The sequence below is a fragment of the Mus caroli genome, unplaced genomic scaffold (genome assembly GCF_978045245.1).
Source record: "Mus caroli unplaced genomic scaffold, Mus_caroli_1 scaffold_16, whole genome shotgun sequence".
Taxonomy (NCBI): domain Eukaryota; kingdom Metazoa; phylum Chordata; class Mammalia; order Rodentia; family Muridae; genus Mus; species Mus caroli.
In genome coordinates, this window is record NW_028227271.1 from 49,422,541 (window position 1) to 49,438,651 (window position 16,111).

At 44.8% G+C, this 16,111-nt stretch overlaps 1 protein-coding gene and 1 long non-coding RNA gene across 6 annotated transcripts in view; one reads left to right on the top strand and one right to left on the bottom strand.

The window, feature by feature from the left end:
* Nucleotides 1-895: 895 nt before the first annotated feature.
* Nucleotides 896-11,900, bottom strand: LOC115029386 (uncharacterized). The gene is made up of 4 exons (XR_003834936.2): nt 11,755-11,900; nt 10,616-11,212; nt 2,135-2,452; nt 896-1,506 (listed from the first exon to the last, which is right to left on the bottom strand). It is a non-coding gene; the product is annotated as an uncharacterized LOC115029386 (long non-coding RNA).
* Nucleotides 11,901-12,029: 129 nt separating this feature from the next.
* Nucleotides 12,030-16,111, top strand: part of Enpp2 (ectonucleotide pyrophosphatase/phosphodiesterase 2) — a 114,193-nt gene continuing 110,111 nt past the window's right edge. For 2 of the 5 annotated variants that reach the window (XM_021182711.3, XM_029469429.2), the window contains exon 1: nt 12,030-12,249. In XM_021182711.3, the coding sequence (XP_021038370.3) occupies nt 12,229-12,249 (21 nt within the window). In that variant the 5' untranslated portion in view covers nt 12,030-12,228. The remainder of the gene's footprint in view (nt 12,250-16,111) is intronic. The other 3 variants (XM_029469427.2, XM_029469428.2, XM_029469430.2) reach the window with 2 other exon arrangements.

The window sequence follows — 16,111 nt, forward strand, 5'->3', positions numbered from 1 at the left end:
GAACCCTTACATTGGATGGCTCTGTAACTCTTGTGCTCTCTTCTGGCCTCCATGGTTGCCTACATTCAGGAGTGCATAGCCACCTATACACATACACATAATTAAGAATAAAAATGTTAATAATATACTGAATCTTGATTCAGTCCCAGGGAAAACTGAACCTCTGTATACAAGGCATCTTGCCAGTGGATAGAGAACAGTCGTTATTACACTTGTTTATTATCAAAGTCCACAAATTAAACTGAATGAATCTCAAAGGAGCCCATTGGCTTCTCTCACTCATGAGCTCGGGTAGTGGGAACCCCCAGTTCCAGTGGCTTAATCTCTGAGGTTACCTTCCTTTCTTCTCTCTGTAGTGATGTCCTTCTGGTCTTAAATGCGAAATAGGTTTGACCTTCCAAATATTTCTTTATTCTGCAAATTCATGGTCTGTACTGATCTCTTGTATTCTGGCCTTTATCATCTCCTGCTTGGACCTTTCCAGAAGATTTTCTTTTAATTCCATGGCCTCTGCAGACTCAAGCACTCACATCTCTACCTTATCATAGAGACTGGGAAAAAAAAACCCAACAACCAAGATACATTCTAAACTCAGTAAGGCAATCGATGCTGTCCACTGTGTAGTCTTGGTTGGCATGTTTGAAGAAGGTGGGCAGACCTGTGGCTGAAAATACTGTGGAAAGACCAGCCTCTTTTTATTACAGACAGCAAAAGCAAATACAAGAAAGCTGACATTTTTAGTTTATATAACCTAAATGGTTTTGGGTTTGTTGTTGTTACTGTTACTTTTTACCATGACAAATGGCCAGTTCCTAGAAATCTATCAGTGTATTCCAGGAAAGCAGATGTTCTACTGGAAACACACAGCAGTAGGCACTCAGAAACACAGGCTTTATTTCTTAACGTATCTATTTGTCCATCCATTTACTCCTTTGGTTCTTTGATCACCGGGTTACCTATTAAATATCTAGACAAAGAGTTTACAAAGTAACTCAATACAACCCCTGCTCTCAAGGGCAGACAATAAGAGGCTACACTAAGACTCCAGAAAAGGAGCTCCGCTCGAAAAAGCACACCCTGTTTTTTAAACCTAACCTAAGCCAATGCAAGAAGGTAGGGGAGGCTGGGTTTGAAGCGTCCAGACCGGAATGCGTAAGTTACCATGATGAAAAGAGGGAAGACGTTCCAACAGAAGGAAGCATGTCAGGAGGTCTCAAGGGAGACAGGACTTCTGTGATGCTAACACGGTGGGTTTCTGAGGCTGACTTTAAGACGAGCCAGGGATATCATTAGCTATGAAGTTCAGCAAGAGGGAATAAATGCTCATTTTGGGTGGCTCTAGCACTCACAGGGTCTTAAACAAAAGTGCATGGTTTCCGGAGCTTCTGCTTGGGCCCTGCAGAGCTGATCTGCTATCGGCTCTTGTCTGTGTGCAGCCATCTTGAGCAGGTCACTGCTAATCTCTTCTGAGAAACTGAGGCCTTGTCTTCAGGACAATGAGAAATCCTGCAGGGCAGGAAGCAATAAATTAGGTGGAGGATCAGGATTCTAGGGAGATCTTTCTGACCCCTGGAAGAAAGAGGGGGTTGTCATAGGCTCACACTAGATTTGAGGAGAGCGATTAGGAGACATGGTCAATGGTTCAGATGAGAGAGGATAGTAGGGCCAAGAAACCGTGGTGAGGGACATTTATCAGAGTTAGTAACACAATGGGTGATTAAGGGGAAGTATTAGCAGTTTTTAAGGGGCAAAGGAAGAGTTACAGTCTAGCTGAAAGCCTATTTTCCTAAAGTCTGCCCGAGAGACAGACGAGCAACAATGTGTTCAGTGGGTTGTGATTTTGGCTCAGTGAGGAAGTAGCTGCTTTCTATTCCTAACAGTTTCACTGAGGTAGGACCATGACACAGAGCTCCTCATTCTTACTGTGCAGTTTGCTGTCTTTGGAGATACACAAACGCCTGTGCGAAACTATCACCACAGTGAAGATGTCAAAGGTCTGCATCACCTCAGGAAGGGAACCCAGACTTTTAAGAACCTAAGTTTCACAAAGGACACAAAGAGACATTGGGGCATGTCTGTACTGCACCTGGCAGAGGTGAGTGTCCCCTGCTTCATTTACTTGTGCAAGCCTCACCTGAGCCCGGTGAGGACATTCATGTTTGTGACAGCTTGTTCCACTCTTCCTCCCACGGAGAACATCTTCATGAGGTGATGGAAGAATCTCATTCATTAGCCTGAGCAGCGATTCAAACTTTCAAAGTTGTGCAACCCTATTGAGTTAAACTTTTACAAGTCCTTCATCAGCCCAGTGTGGGCGAGACATGAACCAGCCGGGCTGGGGTGAGAGAGGTGCAGAGGGTGAGACATGTGGTATTAGTCACTTTGCAAATGTGGATGGCTGTGAACATCTTCGACCGCTAACTTGTGGGTGCTTTATGGTTGTTGGTAAAATCTGTAATGAACGAAACAATCATTTAGATTCTCTCTGGCTTTATAGTCAAGTTAAATTATTTTGGGTGGCTTTTATTTGGTAGTTTTTGTTTGTTTTTAAGACAGGGTCTCACTGTTATAGACCAGCCTAGCCTTGAACTCACAGAGATCTCCCTACCAGTCTCGGCTTCTCTATTGTTGGGAATAAAGGAGTGTACCACCACACCCAGCTAAACCCAGGTTATTTTTAATTGAAAGAAGGATCCTTGACATAGTGGAACAAGATCTGTCACCAGAGTGTTCCTTATCCAGGCACTGGAACTCTCTGTGTGATGTTTCTTTCCCCACATCTCTTTTCATTCTCTCAAAATTCCTTTCAGAGTTTAATCCTCCATTTCTGTGAAATGTTTGTATTTAACAGGGTTGGCACACACACTAGCATCTCAATAAATATCTGTCAAAACAGACTAATGAGCATTTTGAGCCTGACTCCAGGGTAAGAAGATAATGTGGCAGGCTTATCTTCTGTAGCTGCTTGTGATGTAGCATCAGTGACAGGGAGCAGGGAGCTGCTGACTAAAGCCCATGCTTAGGGCTCCTACCTGGAGCTGCTAAGGAGACAATGCAAGAAGTGGGGCTGGGGAAGAGCTGAATCTGAGCAGTGTCCAATACTCAGGAAAGAAAATGCAGAGGAAGCTGGGAGGGGGCCCACAGCTTCATGTCCCCTTCTATAGGCTGGCATGTAAGAGCATGTCACCAGCTACCCCCTGACTCTAACTTTCTGGATAATTGGCTGATTTGCTGGTGACAACATCAACATAAGTCTTTGGCCATTCACAGTTGTGTGTGATGCAGAGAGATGGTTTTATCCTAATGTTGGCTTTGTCTGTCCGGAGAGTGATAACCACACAAAGATTGATTTCTGACATATTTTTAGCAGATGTTCTGGGGAAGGCTAAGCAGATGGTGTCATACACAGGTCTGGTTCCTAGGGATGGTAACAGGAAAGCAAGGGCACTGTACAAGAGGACTGTGGGGGAGCAGGTATGATACAAAGTCCAGGAAGCCATTATACTCTTTCTGTTTCTGGGACTGAGGAATATGGAGAAACTCTGCTCCGTCCATCACGTTTAAACTCTGGACATGGAGCTAAAACATCTTGACTTTCCATTAAGTTTGCTTGCTTATTTTGTTTTGTTTGTTTTTGAGACAAGGTTTCACCATGTAGCCCTGGCTGGTCTAGAACTGGTCTCAAATGCATAAAGTTCTGTCTGTGTCTTTCCCCTGAGGGTTGGAATTAAAGATATGCATCACCTCACCCAGCTAGTAAGTTAATTTTAAGTTTCAGATGAATCATTTCAAGATTTATAATGTCTATTGAAATACAGTGTGAAAATTTCACAATGATAATAGTTGATAACGTTCATAACTGTGTCACTGTCCCCTTTCCACGTTGCATCATGCATAGGACAATATGTAAAGAGCTGTGGCCAATCAACAAGAAGCAAAAGCACGTACCAAGTGTTTACAATGTTCCAAGTCTGTACTACACACTTCACACAGCCTCTTATTTCACTGTAATGACTTTTCAGTTCTCTGATGAGGTGGCCAGAGGGCAGGAATTATTTTTATAGTCTTGTGTAGATGGAGAAGTGATGCATGAAGATCAGCAACTGCTGTCTGGTTAAGTTAGAGTTTGACTGAGGAACTTTGATTTAGAGTGTGCCCTGGTGGCCTAAGAGATCCTGCACAAGTAGCCCCACTGAAACAGGGCTGGTGAGTGAGGTAGTTTCCCTCAGTTGGATTCCATTTCTTTCTTCTGTTCTGAGGTGATAGATACAGCTAACCCTCTTAGCTGCTTCATCCTCACTGTCATCCTAGTGCTCAGGAATTTGGACAATTTCCCAGGCTGCAGTGGATTCTGTCTAAGAAGTACTGCCTTCATTTACCTTCCAATATCTCTACAAGGGTCCAAATTCTTTCACATACATCCCACATAAAATGGAAGTTTACAGACAAATGCATGTTCAAAGGTGTCAGCAGACGCCGATCACAGACAACGAGTCATTGGGTGGTTCTAGTCATAGGATATGGCTAGAGCACACAAACCTGCAGACACAGAACAGTCTCTACCTGTGACTGCCCAGAACCAGGAGTCTGGGTGACATGAAGAATGACAGATAAGGAATATGGTATTTGTTTTTGGTGTGATGAAATGTTCTGTAATCAATCCCGATGTGGGTTGTGCACCTATTTAAACATTCCCAAGTCATTGACGTGCACAGTTTAAATCAGTGAATTGCATATCAAGAGTACACCCCAATAAAGTTTTAAAAAGCAAATAAAAACTGAAAACTAAAGCAGACCACCTCTCTAAAAAAATCATTTAGAACATTGCTTTATTAATTTATTAATTCAATTTTCTGGCTGGGCGGTCAGTTGGACATGAGATAGAATGGAGGAATTGATCAGTCAGGAACCATCAGGACTCAGGAGGAGAAAGCAGCCAGTGGAGTATGCTGTGTGCAAGCAGAGAATGGGCTGGGCCCCAGCCTAGCAGAGGAGGCTGTTTTGAGCCCAAACTCATGGGAGTTGAGTGGGGAAAGGCCTAGACCAGTGATTCTCAATCTGTGGGTCCCCAATCCCAAAGGCCATTGGAAAACACAGATATTTGTATTTGGATTCATAGCAGTAAATCAGAGTTATGAAGGAGCAATGAAGATAGGTTTATGGATGGAGGTCACTACAATATGGGGAACTGTATTAAATGGTTGCAGCATTGGGGAAATTGAGAAACATCCCTGAGATAGTTGAGCCAGATATGAGTGTTGGGGATGGGGATAAGAGCCGGTGAAAACTTAGAGAAATGAGAAAAAAGGCCTTCATCTGCATGCTGGGAAGGTCCATGTGTGGCAGGACCAAGAAGAAAACGGTTGAAAATCAAGTAGACACCGGGGATATTACTTATTTCTCTTTGGGGCTTAGTTCTGTGTCATGAAGAGATGAGGTGAATCATTTTCAAGCATAGCTTTTAGAACCACCTGGAACTTAATCCATAGATAACTGTCCTTGGTGTTTTTGGTATAAGGATTTGTTTATTTGTTTTTTTTTTTCATTTTTAGAATAACCAATGCCTATGGTTATTTTAGAATCTGATCTATCTATTTAGCAAGCATTTTCCTCCCACTCAGACATCACAGTATCTTCTTAGGTGCTGTCATTTTGTATATGCTTAGCTGCCTGTTTAGCCTCTTTTGACTCATTGGCAGCCATGTAAGCTTGGTCTCATGGTACTTTTCTAATGTACAATTTTTGATTCCTCTTGGCTGTACTCTCAGCCAGAGATGCTTCAGTGGAGAGATGCTTCAGTGGTCCATTGAAATTTAAACATGTTGGGTTCTTTTCTTTTGGATTTCTTCCATCTGTCCTGTGTGTGTGTGTGTGTGTTTTCTCTTCTCTAGAGATGAGTCCAGGAATCTGTTGAAGATTCCTCTTGGAAAGGAAGATAGACTTACATTTTCCATTAAGAAACACATTTTAAAGAGCAACAATGGTTCTCAACTTTAAGGGTATATATATAATCAACAATGCTTTCTAAACTTGCATGGCACCACACGCCTGCAATCCCAGCAGCCAGGAGGTGGAGGTAGAAGAACAAGAACTTCAAGAACATCCTTGGCAACATTTTTAGTTTGAGGTCAGCCTGGGCCACAAGTGACTCTGACTCTAAAAACCTACAAGGAAAATCATGGGAACTGAGGATATGATATAGTACTGAACAGGACAAGGCTCTCAGATTCCATTAGGTTCAGATTAGAGGAAACAACCGAAAACGAGCAAGGCCCAAGAACAGAGAGACTCTCATCATGGCATGGGAACAGGGTGATCTGAAAACAACAATAAAGGTGAACCAATATCCAGTCACAAAGCTCCCTAGATGGGCCGTGTAGGCAAAGTCTCTTTGAGGAGGTGAGACCAAGCCCTGAAGCCTGAGGAAGAACTGGCCTTGGAAATCGTTAGGAAGAACGCTCTTGACAATGCGTGTGCATGTGTGAGCCCACCTCTGTGTGTGCATGTGTTCTCTCTGTTTGTCCCTCTTTCTCTTCGTGTGTGTGTGTGTGTGTGTGTGTGTGTGTGTGTTGTGTGTTTGTGTGTGTGGACCCCTTTTTTCCTGTGTGTGTGAGAGAGGTGTGTGTATGTTCCTAGCAGCATGTGTTCATACCCATACATGCATGCATTGTTGTTGTTTCAAGGACGAGATAGTGGGAACAATAGAAGATAAGTAAGAAGCTCCTCAATGACATGGGGTTCAAGTGGAAGTTTCAGGAGATGTCATGTGATGTAGACTCACCTGGTGTTTTGCTGAGGCAAGCCTGATGGGAGGACACGTGATGTTTGGAGAGAGTATATGAATACTCAATGGATAGTGATGGGGCGCTTGCATATCTAGCCTTGCAACACTTTGTTGGTTTTGAGTCTTTCATGATCTTCACTTCCTTTAGACAGGCATGGCAGAGAACTTTTCCTGGTGTCCTGGTTGTTCCCACTGAATTGTGGTGACTCAGCAGAGGCCTGGTGGTTTCTGCTGGATCGTGCCACCGATACAGATTCATATTTGCTATCCTGACACTACTGAACTGGACTACTGGTATCTTGACAAATGGAGATTGGAATCACTCCAAAGAATAACTTCTAAACAGATCCGCTTCTCCCTGTCCTGTTTATCATCCTTTCTCCCCTACCTTTGGATGGTGGGCTATAAGAGGGGGTTGAAGCATTGAAAACCCTTGTTAAAACTACGGTTTTAAAAACTCTAGGGCTGGACAGATGGCTTAGCGGTTAAGAGCATTGACTGCTCTTCCAGAGGTCCTGAGTTCAATTCCCAGCAACCACATGCTGGCTCACAATCATCTGTAATGTAATCTGATGCCCTCTTCTGATGTGTCTGAAGAGAGCAATGGTGTACTCATATACAATAAATAAATAAATAAATAAATAAATAAATAAATCTTTTAAAAAAAATTGGACATAGCACAACCTGAGGATACAGCTATACCACTCCTGGGCATATACCCAGAAGATGTTCCAACTTGTAACAAGGACATATACTCCACTATGTTCATAGCAGCCTTATTTATAATAGCCAGAAGATGTTTCAACATGTATAAGAACACATGCTCTACTAGTTCACTTATTTATAATAGCCAGAAGCTGGAAAGGATCCAGATGTCCCTCAACAGAGGAATGGATACAGAAAGTGTGGTACATTTACACAATGGAATACTACTCAGCTATTAAAAGCAATGACTTCATGAAATTCGTTAGCAAATGAATGGAACTTGAAAATATCATCCTGAGAGAGGTAACTCAGTCATAAAGGAACACACATGGTATGCATTCACTGATAAGTGGATATTAGCACAAAAGTTCAGAATACCCAAGATACAATTCACAGACCATATGAAGCCCAAGAAAGAGAAAGACCAAAGTGTAGATGCTTCAGTGCTTCTTAGAAGGGGAACAAAATACTCACAGGAGGAAATATGGAGGCAAAATGTGGAGCAGAGACTGACAGAAAGGCCATCCAGAGACTGCCCCACCTGAGAATCCATCCCATATACAGTTGCCAAGCCTGAATGCTACTGTGGATGCTGGGAAGTGCTTGCTGATGGAAGCCTGTCTCCTGAGAGGCTCTGCCAGAGCCTGACAAATACAGAGGTGGATGCTTGCAGCCAACCATTGGACTGAGCGCAAAGTACCGGAGGAGGAGATGGAGAAGGCACTGAAGGAGCTTTGCAGCCCCATGCAGGGAGCAACAGTGTCAACAGGCCAGGCCTTCTGGAGCTCCTGGGGACTGGACCACCAGCCAAAGAGTACATAGAGGGACCCATGGCTCTGGCCACATACGTCTCAGAGGATGACCTTGTTGGATATCAGAGGGAGAAGTGGCCCTTGAGCCTGAGGGTTTTTGGTGCCCCAGCATAGCGGAATGCCAGGGCAGGAAGACAGGAGTAGGTGGGTGGGGGAACACCCTCATAGAGGCAGGGGGAGGGAGCATGAGATAGGGAGTTTCTGAAGAAAAGACCTGGAAAGGGGAAAACATTTGAAATGTAAATAAAGAAAATATCCAATTTTGTTTTGGAAAAGAAAACAAACAAACAAAAGACAAAAAAGTTCTGAAGATGAACTGTCAGGTTTAGAAACACATATCTCAATTTTATAATAAGACTATATTAATGAAATCTGACTTGAAAAATAAAAAAAATGTGACAACAAAAATATATTGACTTGTTTGCTCAATATTATACAAAAAGTAAAGTCAGAATTCCTACACCTATATCACCGCCGAAAGACACTTTATTTAGTAGAGTATGTGATTTGTCTGTGTGCTTTCTGTCTGCAGTGAGCATAGGTTAAGTATTTGGTTTCAATTAGTTTTCCCCATTTTTTTCTACTCAATGTCTTTACATGATTTATTATATTGCTAGATTCAAATTTTTACTTTGTATTAAATTTAGATTTTTATTTCATTACAACATAGTCAATTTAATTTTATTTATAACTTTGCATATAAAATACTAGTATGTTTCTTTCTTTCTTTCTTTCTTTTTTAATCCAGTCCTACATGGGGCAAATGATATGAAACGGACAACAAATTAAGAAAAACCAGTCCAGTACATGTGCAGTGCTTGAGTGTGCTTCTTTCTGTGGAGTGATAGTTTAATTGATTCCTGTATGTTCAGCATCGAAAATACTGAGTTGCATTTAATGGTTGTGTTATCAATGTAATCAATAGAGGAGAAATTGAAAGGGACGGGTTGCTGAATGTTTCTGAGAAAATGAACAATGAGTTCACAAATACAAGAGAGGCACCTCTGAGCCACAGAGAAGGTGAGAACAGAGCAGGTACAAGAAGAGTGTTTCCTTCAAATAGCTCCGGACTTTGCTGGAGAAGTGGAGGCTTTTTCATGGATCCATCCCATAATCAGCTTCTAAACGCTGACACCATTGCATACACTAGCAAGATTTTGCTGAAAGGACCCAAATATAGCTGTCTCTTGTGAGACGATGCCGGGGCCTAGCAAACACAGGAGTGAATGTTCACAGTCAGCTATTGGATGTATTACAGGGCTCCCAATGGAGAAGCTAGAGAAAGTACCCAAGGAGCTAAAGGGATCTGCAACCCTATTGTTGGAACAACATGATGTACTAACCAGAACCCCGGAGCTCTTGTCTCTAGCTGCATATGTATGGAAAGATGGCCTAGTCGGCCATCAATGGAAAGAGAGGCCCATTGGACTTGCAAACTTTATATGCCCCAATATAGGGGAATGCCAGGGCCAAAAGAATGGGACTGGGTGGGTAGGGAAGTGGGGGGCGCTATGGGGGACTTTTGGGATAGCATTGGAAATGTAATTGAGGAAAATATGTAATAAAAATATTAAAAATCAAAAAAAAAAAAAAAGAAAGAAAGACGGCTAGATGCAAATGGCTCCAACTTGCAAGGCCTGCAGTAGGTTTGCACACTCAGACAAGGTTGGATACAATGTAACCATGGCAGTGGCAACAGCCCTGGCTGTGAGATGGTATAGATGTCTAGCAGGTAGCATCCCAGGTGGGTGGCTCACAGGGGCCTGGGGTGGGTGGGTAGCTTGAGGAAAGGGACAAACTGACAAGGAAGTCAAGAGGGGGCTCAATTATAAGGAGAGAAGGGAGCGAGGCCACAAATATCCAATGAGCCCAGAGCTAGAAGATGGGGGAGAAAGGGTGGAGAGATTTCCTAGCTCCTCTGTAGTCATGCTATGCAAACCAGAACACTTTACAATGCAACAGTAGCCACTTGCCATTTCTTAGACTCTCCCTGAAGAAAGGCTAAGGGTTTTACTTACACCATTTCATTTAACCCTGCACATATACTTCACGATCCCTTCTTATTGATGGGGGGACTTGAGGCTTGCTGAAGTTAAACACATTGCTTACATTTTTTCTGACTAGAAAAAAAAAGAGGAAGAAGAAGAAGAAAGCAACTGCATGTGGCCAGTCAAGTTTAAGCCTCACACTGATATAAATATTATTCTGGTTGTATAACAACATTTGACTCCTGCATCCTTTTCTTGTGGGCTGATAACCCGGGGCTAGTTCTGTCAACTCATTGGCCTTGCGGGATGAAGTCCAAGTTTCCTACCGTGACTCACGAGGCAGGTCAGAGTCCAAACCCACACTCTCTTCTGTGGACACAGGCTCCCACACCAAGCGCTCCTGCTGGGTTCAACTGTTTTCAGTTCTCTGAGTGCAGCAGGGCAGCTTTTGTGTTCAGGGCTGTCTGGGGGGTGGGGGGTGGCATGTCTTTCCTCCTTTTCTCTTCCTGCCTAACTCCTTCAAGTCCTTCAAAGCTGAGGGTCACTATCACTTGAGTCCTTCTCCAAGCTGATGAAAACGAGAACATGGGGGCATCTCGTCTTTGCAGATCTTTATGGCACTTCTGATGGCACTGAACCGTGTGGAGCTGCTGACTGCTTGACCAGGGCTCCTTCCACAAGTCCATAGTTCCTGCCCGTCTGGGTTCATGTTTCTTGTTTGTTTTTGAGACAAGGTCTCACTCTGTAACCCAGACTGGCCTCAAACTAGTGGCAATCTTCCATGCCTGGCTAAATGAGGAGTTGGACCTTTTATTTCTTGCGTTACTTGGAACTACTTGCAATTGATCCTTCCCTTGTTCCCATGTGTGATGCAAGCCCTCTGTCGTCGAGCTCTCTCTCCCGACCTTATCATCTTGAAGGACCTAGGGGAAAAAAGAAAGACAATGGTTCTGATAGTGTTGGTGATAGCTAGACCTTGATTTCACCCTTATACCTCTGAAGCCAGATCTTATTCTTAGAGCATTTTTTTCAGTCTCTGGTAAAAAGCAACACACACACGAAGTTCTAAATGTAGTCAATAAATTCAAGATATCTGTGGCTATCAATGACCCATTTGCCTATCTGTTTAAAAAGTTCTAATATTTTTATAACTACCAAATTGAAGCAATTACACAGTTGCTTTATATTAGTTGTAATATCATTCAGTTTAGACTAGTTATTCAGAGCAGAGACCAAGATTTTGCCCTCTGGTTAGAAGATTGAACACATGTCTCTTGCTTCTATTTCTTAGTAGGTAAAATAGCAGCAAGAAGCACAGACCCATACGCTCCGGGGGGGCTGGGGTGGGGCATGATTGTCAAAATCCCTTTAAACATTGTGACATATTCAGGGGGTGGAAATATGGTGGTCATATCCCCCAGGGTGCTGCAGAAACTTTCTAGAACGCACACCGTGCTAGGTTCACCTGCAAATGCTAGTCTAGATATCCCCCGACATCACAACAGGAAAGTCCTGCCGCAGGCTCTTCAGGAAACAGGAACGAATCCTAGAGAAAGAAGGGGAAATGCACACCAAACTTAACAGGCTCTGCTTGAAAGATGAAAAATTAACCCAGCGCGGTTGGGGGTGGAAGTGTGAATGGCGGTGCTTGGACGCTGGGTCTTCAACGTCCGGACACTTTTCCTTCCCTAAAGCCATTTTAGTCAAAGGTCATGTGTGTGTCCTGTCAAAGGCCAGCTTCCAATGGAATCACTGTCCCCCGGGGATAGCGGGCCCCCTGACTCCATCTGCTTTGGAGAAATCCCAAAAGCAAACGGCCCAGCGCAAACAAGCGCAGTCAGGAGCCGGCAGTGCCGGGCTTAGCTCCCAGGTCCCCGGCCCGCAGCCCAGGCTGTGTCCGCAGCGCCCTGGCTGGAGCGAGGCACCCGGACGCCGCAGCATGAGCCGCCACGCCGATCGGGTAGGGTAGGCAACCCCTCTCTGCGCGTGCTCCACGGCTTGGGGCTCCCGGGTCACTGGCGGCTGCACCGTGCAGCCCGGGCAAAGCCTGCAAAGGGGCCTCGGCAGCAGCCGGAAAAACGTCCGGGGTTGGGCTGCCTTCCCGTGCCCTCAGCTGGACCAGGTTCCAGGCTCACAAACCCGGAGCTAATTTTGAGTTGTCCTTGCCAGAGTCTGTTTGGCTTTGCAAATGCGTATCTCGTTTCTGGAAAACAAGCCAGTGGAAGCTGCAGAGGGGCTAGGGACGAGTCTCAGCTCACCAAAACTCGAGCCTGTGACTAGGGAGCGAGTCCCTTTGGCCAGAGCCAGTCGCAGGGGGCTGTGAGCTCTGTCCTCTTGTGACAGCCAGCCTCCTTGGCCTTCTTGTTTATGACTCCTTGGACAAGCGCTTGGCAAGGCTGGGGAACTTTAAAGCCTTCAGTAGCATTCTCTGTGCTCTTTCCTACGCTTGTCTGAAGGAGACAGATCGTTTTTTCTGAGTGGGGAAGCCCTTCCCTGCAGCCAGATCCCAGGAGCCAGACTCTGCCCCTTTGTATTATTATTATTATTATTATTATTATTATTATTATTATTATTATTACTTTTCATTTGAACAAGTCCTTCGGATGGATTTTGCTAATTTTGGTTAAGTTTAGAGGGCCGGTTTCTCAACTGATCTCGAGTGCTTTTGGTCTGGACTTGGAAGTCTTCTAGGCTACAGCAGATAGGCAGCAAGGAGCGGGTGGCTAAAGGGTTTCAGAGATTGCTGTGTTTCCATTCTGGTTTCATCCTAACAGGTTAAGCAGGGAGCCATTTCTCACTGATAAAGGAGCAGAAAACAAAAGCCTTTCTGGGATTTGTTTATGCCTCTAACACCCAGTTCCATTGAACTAGGAGGTTCCCGGCACTGTTTCAGGTGTTTTCTGAACTTCCGATCCTCTCCAGAGGACCACCTTCAACTGCTACCCAGCGTTTTCTCTTTGAAAGAGTAGGTGACAAGATCTCCTTGTTCCCTACTTATCCCTTCATATCTAGCCAGGAGCCTTGGTCCACCACACTGAAGACTTAACTTTTGTTGAGGCCGTTGAAAGCCTCTGCACCAAAACCTAGACAATTTGCAACTCCTCTTCTTCAGGCTCTCCTGGAGCCATTTTGAATAGCTGGCTCTTCCCTCTCTTGTGTTTAGACTCTTAGCTTCTGTAATAATACACCTCCTTGTTCTCTTCTGCCCTTCTGAGTCATTACTTAATGCCTTAAAAAGCCCCATTCCAGATCTTTCAGTGTGTCCCTCTGGTCGCTCCTTAACTCTCTTCCCTGCCATCTAGACTACATCACCTCATTCATCCCAAGAGTTTCAACCACTGCAAACCCACAGAGTCTGGAGCACAGCCTTTCTCCTAAAACATCTCCAATTTGATGTTCCACCAAGCATCTCGAAGTCAAAGTGTTCAAAACTGAATCTGTCTTCTCCCTTCTTCCTCCTGCTCTGCTCTTCCATTCGGATGGCATCACCTTCACTTTAGACACAGCAGAGTCGCCCAGGGTGACTTGTCTTTCATGTTGTGCCTCCCTTTCTTCCCATTGGATGAAGTTCCTGTATGCACCGTCTAGTTTGTATTATGTATCATCTCTCTCTCCTCCATTGTTTGAGTTCAGGCATTCTGGTCACAGTCTCACATTCCTTTCGTTTGGGGCCAGTGCTGTCCAATCTGTGCCTTTATCTATATTGGTTATCTTTCTTTTCTCATTGCTGCAGGATGGGGGACTTACTTCTGCGTACTGTTAGAAGGAATAGTGTCCATTATTATAATGGTCTGGTCCTGGGAACATGTGCTGGGTGGTCCCCCTGCACGTGTCTGAAGTCAGGAAGCCAGGTGGGAGTGGGTGTGGAAGTAGGGGTAGGGGTAGGGGTGGGGGTGGGGGTTATGCTAGAGCTGAGCACTGCCCCTCAGCTAGGTTTTTCTTTTTACTGTCTTCAGTCTGGCACCACACCCTGTGGGATAGCGATGCTTATATTCAGGGTGGGTCTGTGGGTTTTCTGTCCTTTCTGGAGACACACTCACAGACATCCACAAGTGTGCCTTTCAGGTGATCCTAAATCCAATCAAGCACCACATCAACTTATCTCCATGGGGTGTTGGGTGTTCCTAAAGTACAATGTGGTCACAGACATGCTTTGTGAGATGTCTCTAGTGAAGTTTTGTATTTTTCTTTTAAGAATGATGTTGATAAGTACAGGTTCTCCACAACTAGCCTTTTTAAAAAAAAATGTGCATTGGTAGTTTTCCTGCATGTATGTCTGTGAAGGCCCCCTAGAATTGGGACTAGTTGTGAGCTGTCATGTGGGTGCTGGGATTTGAACCCAGGTCCTCTGGAAGAGTAGCCAGTCCTCCTAACACACTGAGCCACCTCTCCAGGCCCCACGACTAGCCTTTACCCTTACTCATAGCTCTCCTCCCACCCACTAGGCCACATCTCATGAGTCACTTTGCACGTTTTATACACACTGTCCACTAAGCAGGCAAAGTAACTATCCCCTCTCGGCTCACTAGCCTCATTATTGAAAAAGGACTCACAAAACACCCATGGAAGGAGCTACAGAGACAAAGTTTGGAGCTGTGACGAAAGGATGGACCATCTAGAGACTGCCATATCCAGAGATCCATCCCATAATCAGCCTCCAAACGCTGACACCATTGCATACACTAGCAAGATTTTGCTGAAAGGACCCAGAAAGAGCTGTCTCTTGTAAGACTATGCCGGGGCCTAGCAAACACAGAAGTGGATGCTCACAGTCAGCTATTGGATGGATCACAGGGCCCCCAATGGAGGAGCTAGAGAAAGTACCCAAGGAGCTAAAGGGATCTGAACAACATTATGAACTAACCAGTACCCCGGAGCTCTTGACTCTAGCTGCATATGTATCAAAAGATGTCCTAGTCGGCCATCACTGGAAAGAGAGGCCCATTGGACAAGCAAACTTTATATGCCCCAGTACAGGGGAATGCCAGGGCCAAAAAGTGAGAGTGAGTGGGTAGGGGAGTGGGGGGGGGAGGGTATGGGGGACTTTTGGGATAGCATTGGAAATGTAAATGAGAAAAATACCTAATAAAAATATATATAAAAAAAAAAAAGAAAAAGAACAAGCACTCAGTTGATAACCACCTTTTCCTCGGAACTTCCTGGACCATCCATGCCTCTTCCAGAGTGGGTTAGCAACTTTGCCATGGTCTCCTCACTTCTCCCGCCTCCTCCCCTCCTACCATCCTTTCAACTTTTTATTGAAAAGTTCTAGTCACCTTGCCCTAGCAGACGGTTCACACACGATACAGAGCAACTGCTTCTGTCCCACTGTTATTTCTGTCCTAGGATCTTTAGATCCTAATGCTGCCTGTCTCAATTGGGATGTTTCATGAATTCTTGTGATTGATTTTCCCTTTACTGCCTGCTCTCCCTCCCTGCTCTCTCCCTCTCTCCCTTTCCTCTTCCCCTGTCCCCTTGTCCTCCTCTTCTCTTCTCCCCTCCTGTCCCCTTCCCTCCCTTCCCTCCCTTCCCCTCCCCTCCTTTTCCCTCCCCTTCTCTCAGCTTCCCTCCCCCTCCCCTTCCCTCCCTCCCATTCCCCCCTCCTCTCACTTCCCCTCCCCTCCCATCCATTCCCCTCCCATCTGCTCCCCTTCCTCCCCTTTTCACCCTCTGGGTCTTATGTATCCCAGAATGACTTCAGACTTGCTATATAGATGATGGACTTCTGATCCTCCAGTCTCTCCTTCCTGACGCTTGCTATTTATTACAGGTGTGCATCATTATCCTTAGTTTTATGTAATACTAGGAACTGAATCCAGGGT